Here is a 15207-nt window from a genome sequence, read left to right as displayed (position 1 = left end):
TAATTAATGATTTGTTTAAATATTAATATATTCTTGTTTAATTAATAATTTGTTTAAATGTTAATGAATTCTCGGACATTTTGTTACGGTAAGTATTGGTTAAATATATTCTATTCATTTTTATGCCGTCATTATTTTTGCAGCTAAATTAGATTTATGATTTTTTGAAATATATTTGTCTTTTCAGTGAAAAATTCTACTATTTAAATAATTCTCAAGAAAAAAAACAAATTCCTATCTTCCCTAATTTTAAGAGATAGTGAGGAAATAGAAATACTTACTTCATCGCAAGTGTTAAGTTATATTAAAGCTATCAAATTGTATGCAAAAATGAAGGGGTAAAATGAACTTTATGAAAAGGCTATAGAATTGGCATTCTCTTTTAACTGCATGAGAAAGCCCATTAAAAAGACGAAACACTTGAAATTGGGAAACTTTCTTCCAATAATTTTATTAAGATTTTGTGTACTTATGTATATTTTGAATGTCTATTTTTGTTCTTATTCTAATAAGTATAAGATAAACATTATAATAACTTTATTCACAAACGTCTTACTTCTCTTGAATCAAGTAAGTATAACGTTCCACTCAAAAATTATATATAATTAAGGAAATGTATGTCCACTTTGTCTAAGCCAGAAATTTTACTCGTTATCTTGGGATTCCGCCTTAGACAGGTTTTACTGTGTATACATATATAAGTGAAATTAAATAATTATATTCAAATGAAGCCAAATAAGTAAACAAAATCATGAGGAAGGACTGCGTTAAAAGTAGCAAATCCCAACCTCTGATTAATTATACTATAACCATAATTTTTAAGCCATAAACAAAACACGTTAAAATTAAATATGGCCCGACATGGCCAAGCGCGTAAGGCGTACGCTTTGTAATCTAAGGGTCGCGGATTCGCGCCCGTGTCGCGCTAAACATGCTCGCCCTCCCAGCCGTGGGGGCGTATAATGTGACGTTCAATCTCACTATTCGTTGGTAAAAGAGTAGCCTAAGAGTTGGCGGTGGGTGGCGATGACTAGCTGCCTTCCCTCTAGTCTTACACTGCTAAATTAGGGACGGCTAGCACAGATAGCCCTCGAGTATCTTTGTGCGAAATTTCAAAAACAAACATTAAACAAAATACGCTGCATATTTTTAAAAAAATGCTATGGTACAAGCCACAACGTGGGATTATAAAATGTATCCTTGGGTTTGGAGGTGACTGCGAAAGTAAGACCCACGTTGCGGTGAGGATACACTGTCTATCAATCTTAACCTCCAATTCGCTAGGCTCGCGTAAGAAGATTATAAATTAGGAGAGCAAGATGTTGTTGCCTAAGTCCACAACGCTCCACATATATATCATCCTTCACTCTCTGCAGATAGTTGTGGGAAGGTGACTGGACTCTCAAGTTAAAATAAGAAAAAGATAAACATGAAAAGATGAAAAATAAATAAAAAATAAAATATAAGGTGCTGCCATTTGGGGGTAAGTGAGATAAAACTTACCTCTTGAAGTTAGCATTCCAGCCCAATTTTGAATTTATTATACACGATAGCAGTAGAAAAGGTAAAACACAAAGTATGTACGAAAATTTATAAGAATGATTTGTTTGTTTTGAATTTCACACAAAGCTACACGAGGGCTATCTGTGTTAGCTGTCCCTAGTTTAGCAGTGTAAGACTAGAGGGAAGGCAGTTAGTCATCACCACCCACCGCCAACTACTGTCTTTTACCAACAAATAGTGCGATTCACGGTAACATTATAATGCCTCCACGGCTGAAATGGCGAGCATGTTTGGTGTGACGAGGATTCGAACCCGTGACCATCAGGTTACGAATCGAACACCTTAATCCACCTGGTCATGCCGGGCTACAACAATGGTATGGAACGAAATAACAAAAACAATATATACAACTATGTAAGTGTACATAAGGAACAGAATTGAAAAAAATATATACACCAAATATAAAATATAAAAAAATGAATCGGTGCATAAAAGAAGAACGATAGATACAGGTATGTACAAGTAATTAAATCCAAAGATAAACAAATTAAAAAATTGAAAGTAGAAAATTATAAATGATTAAAGAAAATTGCAAATTTTAAATAGAAATTGAAAAAATAAAAAAATAATCTAGAATTTAATTACAACAAAACAACTGTACAAATGAACATTACACGTAATATACAATATGTATAAAAATAAATGTAAATTATAAGATACAAAAATAAATATTACAAACAAAACATAAACAAAATAAATGCAAATACAAATAAACAATAATTACATTGAATACAGACAAACTAAAAAATCTCAATCGTGCACGCCGACAAGACGTCCGGGTGCCAACTGTGATAAAAGTCCCTCGGACTCAGAAACCGATAGTCCGCTTCATGACGTAGTAACAGTTTGTACCTGGCCTTAGCCAGTATCTTAAAGTACGACACTGGAGCCTGCTCAAAAAACGAATTGATTACGAGTAAGCCAGATGATGTATTGAAACTGGGAACGGAAACCGGCACGTGATACAAAATGGTCTCAGCCGAAATTGACGACTCACCTTTTTCTATATGTCATCCGATGTCGGACAAAGGACCGACATGTGAAGGACAGACTTCACCCGAGTATGACACAATGGACATTATTCGGTGACACTGATACTGGAGAGGTATAAGCGCTCTCTCACCGGAAGGATGTTATGAACGATGCACCAGTTGAAAGCCCGAAGATAACTATCAATATGGCGTCTGATTGCCGCAATAGCGTAAACATATCAAGTGGGAGGATCAAAACACATTCGTTTACTCAGGCCCGGTTAAACACCAAAATGCCTCAGCCCTGTGCGAATCAAGAAACGAGCCAGTGGGCTACATGGACGATCCTCTCAAGAGAGACAGCGAATAGTGGTGGACAACAAAAGAGAAAGACACTTGGTCCGGACACATGGGATGCCCAGTCCTCCCTTGCAGAGCAGCTTAACTAAAAACAACTGAGACACTGCCTCAGTCTTACCACTGTACATGAAGATGTAGAGCTCGACAGCTCGCGCACAGCAGTCGTTCGGAGGAATAATTGCCCCTAGATGCCATATTAAGGGGAGAATCCTCCTCTTCACTACCTCTGCCCTGCCAAACAAGTTAACAGGACTGTAACGAGAATCTTAAACTGCCAAACTGACACGTTGCACCCCCTTTCCCCAAGCAGCTTCACGACTCGCAAGGAAGCGAATCCCAAAATATTTGACTGGAGAGGAAAACCATGCCAATTCAAATGGAGTATCCATAGAAGAGGCCCACTTAGTGTAGTTGAGCCAGGTTGCAGTGGCCTGAGAGTACTTGTTGACAATTGCTAGTGCTGAACCCAAGGATGTTTGTTTTTCTAGAAATAGCTTCACATCATCCACATGACTAACATACTTGATAGACACCCCATCTGGCAAATGAAGGCCACGCACCGAAACCGAGTGGTACAGATAAGAGAACAGGCACTTTATCACCAATTTATAAAAAGATGGCGATAATGGACATCTTTGACGAACGCCCTGACAGATGTCAAAGGGCGCCAACAAGTATTCATTTACCAAGAGTCTGCTCGAAGAAGGCGTATAGAAAGCTAAAACATACTGCACAAAAACTGAAGGAAAACCATACCTCTCCCAAACGTACCACAAAAAATTGTGGTGGACTCGATCAAAGGCCTTACTATAATCGAGTATGTAATGGAACAGGTCACGTAGAAGTACCACGTTTTGTTGGATACTTCTACCCTGCACACCACACGTTTGAGTGCCAAGGATAAGTTTGGGCATACCAGCACTCAAACAGACACACAGAACCTAAGAAACTATCTTTGCGTCTACATTCAGGAGCAATATGGGACGCCACGATAAAAAAATATTCGGACTGGGTGAGATCCTTACAGATTAGCGTAATTAACCCATCCAACATATCCAGAAACATGAACCTACGTGTCAGACAGTCATTAAAAACTCTAATAAAGAGGGGTCCGATAACATGCCATACATGGCGATAGAATTCCACTGGTAGGGTGCCCAACATTCACTTAGTGTAATGGATTTCAAAAGGTCGTCAGATTGTGATGGATCGAGGGTTGACAAGAACTGAGTGATTTCTCGCCAAATATTTTCGTCCACTGATGAAGCCAAATATAGTCGGCTATAATAGGTGAGGCACGTGTTGAAGAAGTCAGTTATGCCCGAGGACACCTGACCGTCTTTTCTCAACAGACTGGAGATATGTTTATATTTAGACATCTTCCGTGCCTTACACAGTGGAACCCTATTAACATTTCTGGGATCAAGAGAGTCCATCAGACTGGAAATGCTCGCTGCTCGGAATAATTTAGCATATTCCAACTCTATGTTTTTTTCCAGCCTGTTAATATCCGCTGGTTTACTGATATGCCCCTAAGTAAGCCCACTAAGGTGTCTTGCTTATTATGCAGGGAAAGATGGTGAGTTTACAAAAGCTGTATGTCTGTCTGCCAAAGCAAGGAGGTATAGGCTTCCTTAAAATATACCCACCAAGTCTCATTAATTGCGTCAATGGAACAGAGACCCCGGACAAAGGCTATTTATTTATGTCTCCACACTCCAAGAACCCAAAAAACAGGGGGAAAATCCTGCAAAGTGGTATAAAAGACTCAATGGTCAGACACGTGAAACGAAACATCACAAGTCCGATGGACCTCAGCTCTAGCCAGGTACTGCTTCAGGCTAGCTGTCACATAGAAACGGTCTAGGCGACAAGATATGCCCTAACTAGTTGAAGTGCACGCCAGACATCGTGGAAGTCGAAGTCCTACAACACTGAATGCAGAGGCTGCGTATGCTGATCACCAGAAAGGTGATTTCACCCAATCTTATCGAGGTGAGGATCCAACACACAGTTGAAGTCCCCACCAAGGACAATATCAAGAATCTGTCCAAGAAAGAAAATAACATCTTCAATTCTCTCCCATGGACAGACACATAGACATTAACAACTTTACAACCTTGAGGGATGACATCAACGTACATAACCTGCCTTTCAGCATCATAATGTGATGCAAGGATACTTTTGAAGAAGTTGGAGTTGAGGATAATTCCCACACCTCGAGCATGTGTTGAATCAAAGGACTAGAACACGGGAACCGGGAAACGATTCACAAAGGAGAAGTGATTCTTCCTGGAGAATAAATAAGTTTCCAGCAGAAATATCACATCAACCCGAAAGCAGTTGAAGAGAGAGAATGCATAGAAGCATTTTCCATGGATACAAATTCCTGGATATTAATAGTAACACAGGATAAACCCATCAACGACTCTTGAGGGATCGATTTACTTCTGCTGCTGCTTTGGTGTTATGTCAGGCAGCAAAGGATCATGGACTCTTTCCAGACTTGTCTGTTCGACAACGGGATCTTCAGGGTGGTCATTCGATAAGAATAACCTTAATATCCCCCAGACTTAAGTCCGGGAGATTGAGCATATGCCTCGAATCAGGTTCCAACGAACCCGGCAAACTCGGAAGATAGGGAAGATGGACAAGAGATTGCTGGGGGAAACATACCACTCGAAAAGAACGCCAGCCAACCAAAGAGGGGTCCTGGGCCTCCTCTTGAACCTGCAAAGAGGTTTGAGATTCCTCAGAGGCCTTAACTACCTCATGACCTGACAAGTTTTCAATAAATATGTTTTCATAATAGCATGAATATAAATTTTATATACAATTTGAATAGTTAACTCCCCTTGGAACTCCAATCACTTGTTTAAAACCTGTTTATTGAAAAAATATATAATTATTATAAATACAGAAACTTAATGTATCTTTTATGTTTTTGAAACTATATTTTCTTTTTACAGTTCTGCAGGCAGTGAGAATGATATAGGTGTAAGACGTTGTGGGCTTGAGTGCCAACATCTCGCTCTCCTAATTTCTAATTTTCTATTTTGAGATTAGAAACAAACAAACAAATATAATATGCTTTAGAAAGGCCCTCTTAATAACATAAACTTTCCTTTTCACTTAAATCTATTTTAAAACATCGGTGTTTGTTGTTAGTCGAAGAATTAAGGTCTTTGTGTTAATACCTCAGTTATACTCATATACTCAATAGTACTTATCTAGTGATGCTTGTTTATCGTTATGTAGCATTATATTTTAAATGATTCTCACAATATTATCAAAACTTCAAAATAATTTAATACTAATCGACAAATATATTGTTTGTTTTAATGTTTAACTTTCACTGTTCACTGTTCAACCAACAGTTTACTAATTTGAAATAGTTAATAACAATAGAAAAAATCTACATATATCAATTTTATAACAACCTCACAAAGTAGCAATGGTATCAAAAAGTTTATTGTATTCCAGGTTGTCTCAAAGACACATTTCAGTGTAGAAATGGGCAGTGCGTTTCCTGGTTCTTTGTATGTGATGGTAAAAAGAACTGCGTCGATGGCAGTGACGAGAATGAATGTATGCGTTACAGTAAGTATATAAGTTCATCTTATTAATTATTATACTGTTTTTGTATTAATTTGTAGACGCTATTAGCATTGTAAATTTATATAAAACTTCTGTTGGTGAGCAGCATTTATTATAGGTAATAACGGTCTTAAGTATATATTATTGTTTGTATGCAAAACATAAGAACATTCCATAATTTTCAAATTATTTACCAACTTATTAATTTCATTATTTGTTTTGTATCAAGTTATTGAGGTAATTTGATATATTATTTAAATTACATAAAGGTATCAAGCACGACTATTATTGTTCCCAGAATTAATTATGATTTCTACGGAATAACATATATCGTATTTGTATAACGGAAACATGTATGTAGTTACGTATAAAAACAGAAATTTTATTTTATAATTGACGTTTAATTAATGACTTGTGATATGATAAAGTTTAAGAGATTGTGAAAATACGATTTTTACGTACGAACCGTTTGTAATATAATGCAACGTAAAATATTAAACTTGTAAAAAACATACGTATTACGACTTATTACTGTAGTTCTGGCCATTACCTTTAATCGGTGAAGCTAAGTTAGGGATAAGGGATTTCATCTGAGGAAGATTAGTAATGTTTCAGGTACTTTTAGTAATTATGATTATTAAAGTATCCATTTCATTTAAGAATGCCCAAAAGAGTCCTTTCAATGTAACGACGGGTCCTGCCTCTCCAGATCTGTAGTGTGTAACGGGAGGTGGGAGTGTCCAGATGGGAGTGATGAAGCAAGATGTTACAAAGGTAAACGAGTTCTTGTACATAACTACCATTCTACAAAATCTAAACTGACAGAGGAATCTATATATTTTTCAAAGAAAAATAAAATAAAAATTCAAGACAGTTTTAATAAGCATTTATAGCGCATATTTTATCAAAGAAATATTACTCTCTGTCGAAAATAAGTATTGCTTTATATAATAGTAAATAACCGTGAATTCTAGTTTCTTTATTATTTTATATGTTTTTTAAAAGACATGAGTGTTGATAATATTGTTAGCTTGAGAAAATATCTAATTTGTGTTATATTTTCTTGTTGACTGCTTTCTCAAAAAAATTAAATTACGAAGGTGCACTATATAACAGGAGGTTCGGAAAAATAAATTACAAAATAATTCAGAATTTCGTAAAACGTTAGCATGTTCTAAGAAATAAATAGACTGGAAAAAATGAGAGATGCACAATGACAAAATTCAGCAAAAATCAAACAAAAATTTCTTAAAGTTTATGACGATATTTAATAGTTCTTACTTTTTCCTGACTAGGTTAGTATATCTGTGGAGGGCATGACAAAGAGGATCTTCTTTCGAACTTCTCATCCTCCTAGTTTAGCTTTACTCCTGAAAGGCCTACCGCTTACAATAAGATGATTATTTTACCTTGTAGTTGCTTGGCCTTCTGTACTATCTGTAAGTTAGTCACACATATTATGTTGGTGGTACTGTCTATTTGTGGTCCATTACTTTCATCAATCCAGAGAAGAGGTTGCTTATGACTAGCCCGGCATGGCCAGGTGGGTTAAGGCGTGCTACTCATAATCTGAGGGTTGTGGGTTTGCATCCCCGTCGCACCAAACATGCTCGCCTTTTCAGCCGTGCGAACGTTATACTGTGACGGTTAATCCCACTATTCGTTAATAAAACAGTCGCCCAAGAGTTGGCGGTGGGTGGTGATGACTAGCTGCCTACCCTTTAGTCCTACACTGCTAAATTAGGGACGACTAGTGCGGATAGCCCTTGAGTAGCTTTGCGCGAAAATTAAAAAAAACAACAATGAAAAACAAACAAGCTTTATGGGTTCCAACGCCATCTTTGTGCTACTTTTTGGGAGCTTGAATATTTCACCAGACTTTTGTACAATGTAACTGCCTCACAAGACGATAGGTGCCCAACCAGTTATCTCGTTATATGTAATGTAAGAATCATTTATGTTTTGGAAAAAAGGTGACTGTTTACTATGATTTTTATAGGTGGTGACAGCGCTTTTTTTCACCCTTTGTTCAATCTCTGCAATTTTTGTCTCGGCTGATTTCTGCAGATCTCATTGACTCCTTATTTTCATAAATCATGAGGTTATCTGAGATGTGGTGTTGATGAATTATCTCAGCGGGACTCAAACAATAGTTGTCACCCGAGGCACTTTCAAGTAATTTATGTTTGATTAATACCTACGGAGCTGGAATATTCCAACTAAAAAGGACAGTGGCTCTAGGATAGAATTCACGTTGTTTACCCAGTAAAACTCTTGTGAAAACTTTGCTTATAAGCATTGCTGTGTTACATGATGCTACAAAGTTTTCTGAGGGTCAGGTGTAATTGAATGGTTAAAATACACTCATTGACCAGTCTTAAAATATATTCTGTATTTTTTCAATCTTATTAACTGTGTCTCACTCATGCTGATTATATTATTGTTAGAGCATTATCCAAGATCGAGCAGGTAAGACTTGAGCAACACACACAGAAATGTTCTTCAGCTTTGGTAAACTACGATATATCTTAGATATAAAAATGTAATATGTATGTTTTCAATGAACTTCTGTCCTGTTATTCAGCGAAGGACTCTCAGCTTAATCAATCGTCATTTTTCAACAAGTGTTTAACCAATCATAATTTATAGTGCACCGTAGACGTGTATACTGCTATTTACCTATAAAACATATTTATATTTTATATTTGGTTTAAAGCATACCAAATAAAATAGGATATGATGTCATGATCGAAATCAGACGAGAAAAACAACAACTCTGAATCAGTTTTACAATGGCTTCTTTGTAACTTCATAGGTAGGAAAACGCTATTTTCGAGTATGAAAATACACAAAACTGTTTGTTTTCTATTTTCAACCTAAACCGTACTTTACAGGACACAGGATTAAACAACAAGGCAATGTCTTGTCATCTTTAATTCTTATTTACTTAGAACATCACTTGCCATCCACCCGACTTCTTTACAGCTGAAAGTGTAAAACGTATTTAACGGAGTATTTGGGTTCCAAATTTGGATCCTCCGATACGGAACTTAATACGCTAACAACTAAGTCATGCCTGATCCATAAAACTATTATAGTTTTGAAATAATCTATCGCTTTTTAATTATGTAAGAACTAACGATTGTGGTTTCGAAGATATAACTTGGAGTAACCGTTACTAACTTAGTTCTCAATAATACAATGATAGGATCAGGAATGGCACAAAGTAAAAATTTGTAATAAGAAGTGAAGTAGAATATCACAAGATAGGAGGACTACCCGATGATGTAAGTAAAGTTTTAACGCTAAATTTGATGTTCATGTTATGTGATCGTAAGCCACAAATTTGAATATTGGTATTTTTTATTTTTTAATAGGAATAGTTTGCGACAGATATTCCTTCCGATGTGCCAGTGGCCAGTGTCTTCCACAGTATTCTTTGTGCAACGCAGTTATAGACTGTAAAGACGGAAGTGACGAGCTGGAAGCCATGTGTAAGAAAGGTAAATGAAATCAGAAATTGTATAATATTTTTATCGTTCCCCGTTTGCCGATCCTTCACTAAAGAAAATTTAACAAAAAGAGTAAAATACCCAATCAAAAGTATACACAGTTTAGTTACTAAATTATAGTCTGGGATGCGATTTTCTTATATTGGTTTTAGAAATAAATGATTAACAAAAGTGGTGGTGTTGAATCTCTTTTTTTATTCAACTCCATTTTTAACATGTGAGAGTTTCAGCGAAATACCTGGTCCACCGTTTAACAAGAGGATGTATCATTATAATTTTAACTCTTTATTTCGCCAAAGTAACACGGATTCAACATCATTTCAGTGAATCAAGGTGTTTGTTTGTTTGTTTGGGAATTTTGCGCAAAGCTACACGAAGACTATCTGCGCTAGCCTTCCCTAATTTAGCAGTGTAAGAATAAAGGGAAGGCAGCTAGTCATCACCACCCACCGCCAACTCTTGGGCTACTCTTTTACCAATGAATAGTAGGATTGACCGTCACATTATAATGCCCCCATGCTGAAAGGACGAGCATGTTTGGTGCGATGGGGATTCGAGCCCATAACCCTCAGATTACGAGTCGAACGCCTTAACGCATCTGGCCATGCTGGGCTTGAATAGAGGTGACAATAATATTCTCTTCTGCTTAATGAGCAAAAGCAGCAGTGACGCAATCTTCTTGTGTTTAATCCGTCGAAGTAATACTGATTCGCTGTCCTTTCAATAAATAAAAATAAAGTAAGATACTCTTTTCTGTTTATAATGAATACAGGTAGTAAGTAGTGGTAATATAGTTTCTCTCTGTATTTAATTCGCTCAAATAACAATGACACGCTCACCTGTTGAATTAACCAATTAAGGTAAAATTTTCTGCTGGATCAGCGGTAAGTTTATGAACCAACCACCCTAAAGTCCGAGATTCGATTTCTTCACAATATAAAGAACGCAGACAGCTTATTATGTATCTTTTCATGAATAAATTAGCAACGATAATCATAAATGAGTAATAAAATATTCTATCAGTACTGGTACAACTTTATATAATAGGCACTAAAGTTTACTGTAAGTGTTCATAACAAAGACCAAGACGTGGTCATCCACTGCTCCTATCATTCAAGTTTGTTACTATATGTATAAGCAGATTTTGTATCTTTTTCCAGCTACTGTTTATATTGTAGAAACCTATATACAATTGCTTTGGAATGCAGTTTTGAACATTACAAGTTTTCATTAGGCTTACTTGTTTCGTGTGAGAAAGTGTTACTTAATAGAGCTTTTATAACGTTACAAATATGTAGAGAAAGAATAAAACACTCCAACTGTTCTATATCATTATATATTGGATTGTCGTGTGAAAGTTTAAACTGTTGTCAATTTTAGGTGAAACTTGCCCTAGCAATGGCTTCCTATGTAACAATGGTCAGTGTCGGTCAACCGCTGTCCTATGTAGTGGACTTGATGGTTGTGGAGATAACACTGATGAAGACAGATGTGAAGTCTGTTGTAAGTATATCTCTGTTCTTAAGATGAAAACACCAAGTATGCTTTACATTACGGAGAGTAGATTCTCCTGGAATAGATGGTTGTAGAGATAACAGTAATGAAAATAGATGTGAAGTCTTAAGTATTTTGTTTTAGACATATTTGATATATTCGTGTTCTTAATATGAAAACACACAAGTATTCTTTTACATAACGAACAGTAGATTGTCCTGGACTTGATAGTTGTGGAGACAGATGTGATATCTACTGTAAATAATCTATACATCTCCTCTTTGGAGAAAAGAATAAAAACATTCAATTTGATCATCTAAGATAAACGTAAATTGTTTAATTGCTTAAAAAATTGTAATGAACTCACTCTTATTGAATAAATTTTGTATCGTTGGTCGGGTACTGATGTATTGATATACAAAGAAATTAAGAAGTGATAGAAAATAAAAACTTTTCAGTGTCCTCTGTATTTTAGGTACCAGTGAACTTTATAAAGAATTAAAGCAAGCTAGAACTTTGGGTATTTCAAGTTCTGATAAAAACAAAAACATTAAATTTATATTAGTTTAAGTTATTGATTCATTTCTAGGGTTCTGAAGAGCAACAACGTATGTACGTAAGTTACCACCATAGGAAGTTAGAATCTGAATATAACAGAAAATGTTAACAGTATATTAGTGTGAGTTTGCGCTTTAGGTACATTTGGGCTTAAGAAAAAACCAAATCATTGATTTAGTCATAGTTCAAGTTACGACAAGTCAGCTATTTCTAGAGCTTACTAACAAATAGAGCGTAATCAAAAGGAGCGACGGGGATGAAGAACACATGGAGCAGCAGAGATATTCTAGTAATGTGAAAAGACATAAAAGGTTAATAAAGTGAAGTGACTATTTTATTAGAACCAGAGACACATAGAAAAATATAATACATATAACTTAACATAGTATTTCTGTTTCCGTTTAAACAGAATAATAGGTATTGTTGGTTTACGTTGCTTTTTTTCTCTGCTATTTGAGGCATCCTTCTTTGTTAAGGAGTTTAATCACGAAGCCGGAATAACTTCGATAGTGTTAGAATTGATAGAGAGAAGCTTCCAAACTTGTTTGTTAAGGTTATATTATAACAAATGTTAACATATATGAATAGTCAACAGATTTACTCGAGAATTTCTTAATAGAAAACAAGCAGCTTAAAACAAACTATTAAAAGAAACCTTCAGGTGAGGTGCGATGGTTGAAAAAAATTGTCTTTTAGCTTACGATATCTTTGTTTTCGAATAACAATTTAAAAATTTCTGGAGTATCTTGAATTTAAATTTTAAGTGAGAACAATGAAGATATTTTTAATCTTTCAGATTGCGAGAAGCCAAGAAATCATTGAATAGATCCTGAAGTGCCTGAAAAGCTTTAATTTATTTTTATGTTAGTGATTTTCACACATTTGTTGCCGCTTTTAGCTGGGTAAAGTGGTAAAAGAAGTTAATTTTACAAAATTTCTCATAATAATGTTGGAGGTGCTTGTCATGTATGTGCTCATTAAGTAAACATTGCCAGTCCTGTATGTGAACTTACTTAAAGATACTTTTCATGATTTGCCACTTAATCAGTATCAATACTGTCATGAAACTGTGTGATTTTCATTTAGATATTAAAATTAGATTATTAAAAGTAATATCTTAATTTCTATGAAAGAATCAGTCACAAAACATCTAAATTTATTTAATTCAAAAATATTAACACTAAAGAGAAGTTTAGTAATAGTACCACTTGTAATCGATATAATTCTTAAGTTTTTACCTACAGTCTTATTGTAACTACAACTGAATTCCAAATTTCACTTCATTATGAACCATAAAATTTTCAAAACAAGGTTTGTGCTGAGTATTATACTTTAATGACTCATTGCAAACTGACAAAAATGTACTAAAGTATCACAACGAAATATTTCATAGAACGTTTTAAAGTTATAGGCCTTTGCACTATGTTATCATATATGTTATATGTAAATGTTTTGAAAATGTGTTATCAGTATTTATAAAATAAAGTTAATGCTGAATGTACCCTCTTCTAAACCATGTTTTCTTTTTTGACACAAGTTTCAACGTTTAAGTTATTTGTGTCATTCTGAGACTGACACCATTAAAGATATTGCAGAAGAAGTAATTAATATTTCAGATATGGCCTGGCATGGCCGAGCGCGTAAGGCGTGCGACTCGTAATCCGAGGGTCGTGGGTTCGCGCCCGCGTCGCGTTAAACATGCTCGCCCTCCCAGCCGTGGGGGCGTTATAATGTGATGGTAAATCCCACTATTCGTTGGTACAAGAGTAGCCCAAGAGTTGGCGGTGGGTGGTGATGACTAGCTGCCTTCCCTCTAGTCTTACACTGCTAAATTAGGGACGGCTAGCACAGATAGCTCTCGAGTAGCTTTGTGCGAAATTCAAAAACCAAACATCTCAGATATTTGTATTTTAATTGCTACAAATCTTTTATTTGTAATTTTAATTATTTTTTATGCGAAATAGCTTGTGTAAATAATTTTAATAATATAAATTACCAAAAATGATCAAAACAGAAAGAAAATTGTGCTAAGCACTTTGAGGACGTGGGTGTGTTACAAGTGACTGTCAAATCCCAGTACCAAGCCTGATAAAAGAAACTCAAGAGTTAGCGGTGATGCCGTAGATAGCAATATTCTATCAATTCAAAATTAAAAACAGCTAACGCTTATAGTACGAGTAGGTTTTCGAGAATATATAAAAACAATCAAACAAAGTAGTTGAAATAAACATAGATTGATCTTTTTTAGAGAAATTTAAACATGATCTAATTAGGGTATTGGGTTAGACTTTCAAGAACGATTATGTATGTTTCGTACAACCATTTGTACAATAATTGCACATTTTTATTTATCTTTAGAATTACGAAAATAGTTATAAAATATATACATAATTTGAAAAATCTGTCTTAACGTAGCTGGTATTTGAGTAGTTTCTGTCTTTAAATCTATATAACCACGTACAACAGAAATGTTTCTATAAAATATGCAGATAAAGCACAAAATGTAAACGCAATAATTTTAAATTACATAAAACGATTAATCTAGTATATAATATGATCTTATGAACACAACTGAAAGCTCACTAACTTCAAGTCATTTAATTACTTACACGATTTACAACTACAGACAGGTGTTTTGGTATCAGTGTATTTCATAATTTTAACATGAAGTGATTTAGTTACATGATTTATAGATTTGATATATCTTGGTGATGTACTTCAAAACTTTAAGTTGAAATCATTTGATTACTTGCATAATATACAACTACGGACAGGTGTTTTGATGTCAACGTACTTCATATAGCTAGAAATGTATGGTGTGAAGTTACGAAGTTGCTACTGGTTGAATTTTAAAGTGGAATGATTTACAAAAGGGTAGGATAGCATATTTAACGTTTGTACGGTGCTTGATGATAGAAGTCTCACTCGAAGGTTAGCAACAATCATTAAAAAATAAAAAAATAGAAAGAATATGACTCAAGGTATAATAGATTGTTTGTTTGTTTTTTGGAATTTCGCACAAAGCTACTCGAGGGCTATCTGTGCTAGCCGTCCCTAATTTAGCAGTGTAAGACTAGAGGGAAGGCAGCTAGTCATCACCGCCCACCGCCAACTCTTGGGCTACTCTTTTACCAACGTATAGTGGGATTGAT

At 35.2% G+C, this 15207-nt stretch overlaps 1 protein-coding gene across 2 annotated transcripts in view; it reads left to right on the top strand.

Moving 5' to 3' along the window:
* Positions 1-13556, top strand: part of LOC143234996 (uncharacterized) — a 39116-nt gene extending 25560 nt beyond the window's left edge. For both annotated transcript variants that reach the window (XM_076472692.1, XM_076472691.1), the window contains 5 exons: positions 6378-6494; positions 7152-7265; positions 9869-9994; positions 11384-11506; positions 12852-13556. In XM_076472692.1, coding sequence (XP_076328807.1) covers positions 6378-6494; positions 7152-7265; positions 9869-9994; positions 11384-11506; positions 12852-12877 — 506 coding nt within the window. In that variant the 3' untranslated portion in view covers positions 12878-13556. The remainder of the gene's footprint in view (positions 1-6377; positions 6495-7151; positions 7266-9868; positions 9995-11383; positions 11507-12851) is intronic.
* The last annotated feature ends 1651 nt before the right edge of the window (positions 13557-15207 follow it).

The sequence above is a fragment of the Tachypleus tridentatus genome, chromosome 12 (genome assembly GCF_004210375.1).
Source record: "Tachypleus tridentatus isolate NWPU-2018 chromosome 12, ASM421037v1, whole genome shotgun sequence".
Taxonomy (NCBI): Eukaryota; Metazoa; Arthropoda; class Merostomata; order Xiphosura; family Limulidae; genus Tachypleus; species Tachypleus tridentatus.
The sequence above is the reverse complement of the archived record's forward strand: the minus strand, read 5'-3'. Positions and strand labels throughout refer to the sequence as shown.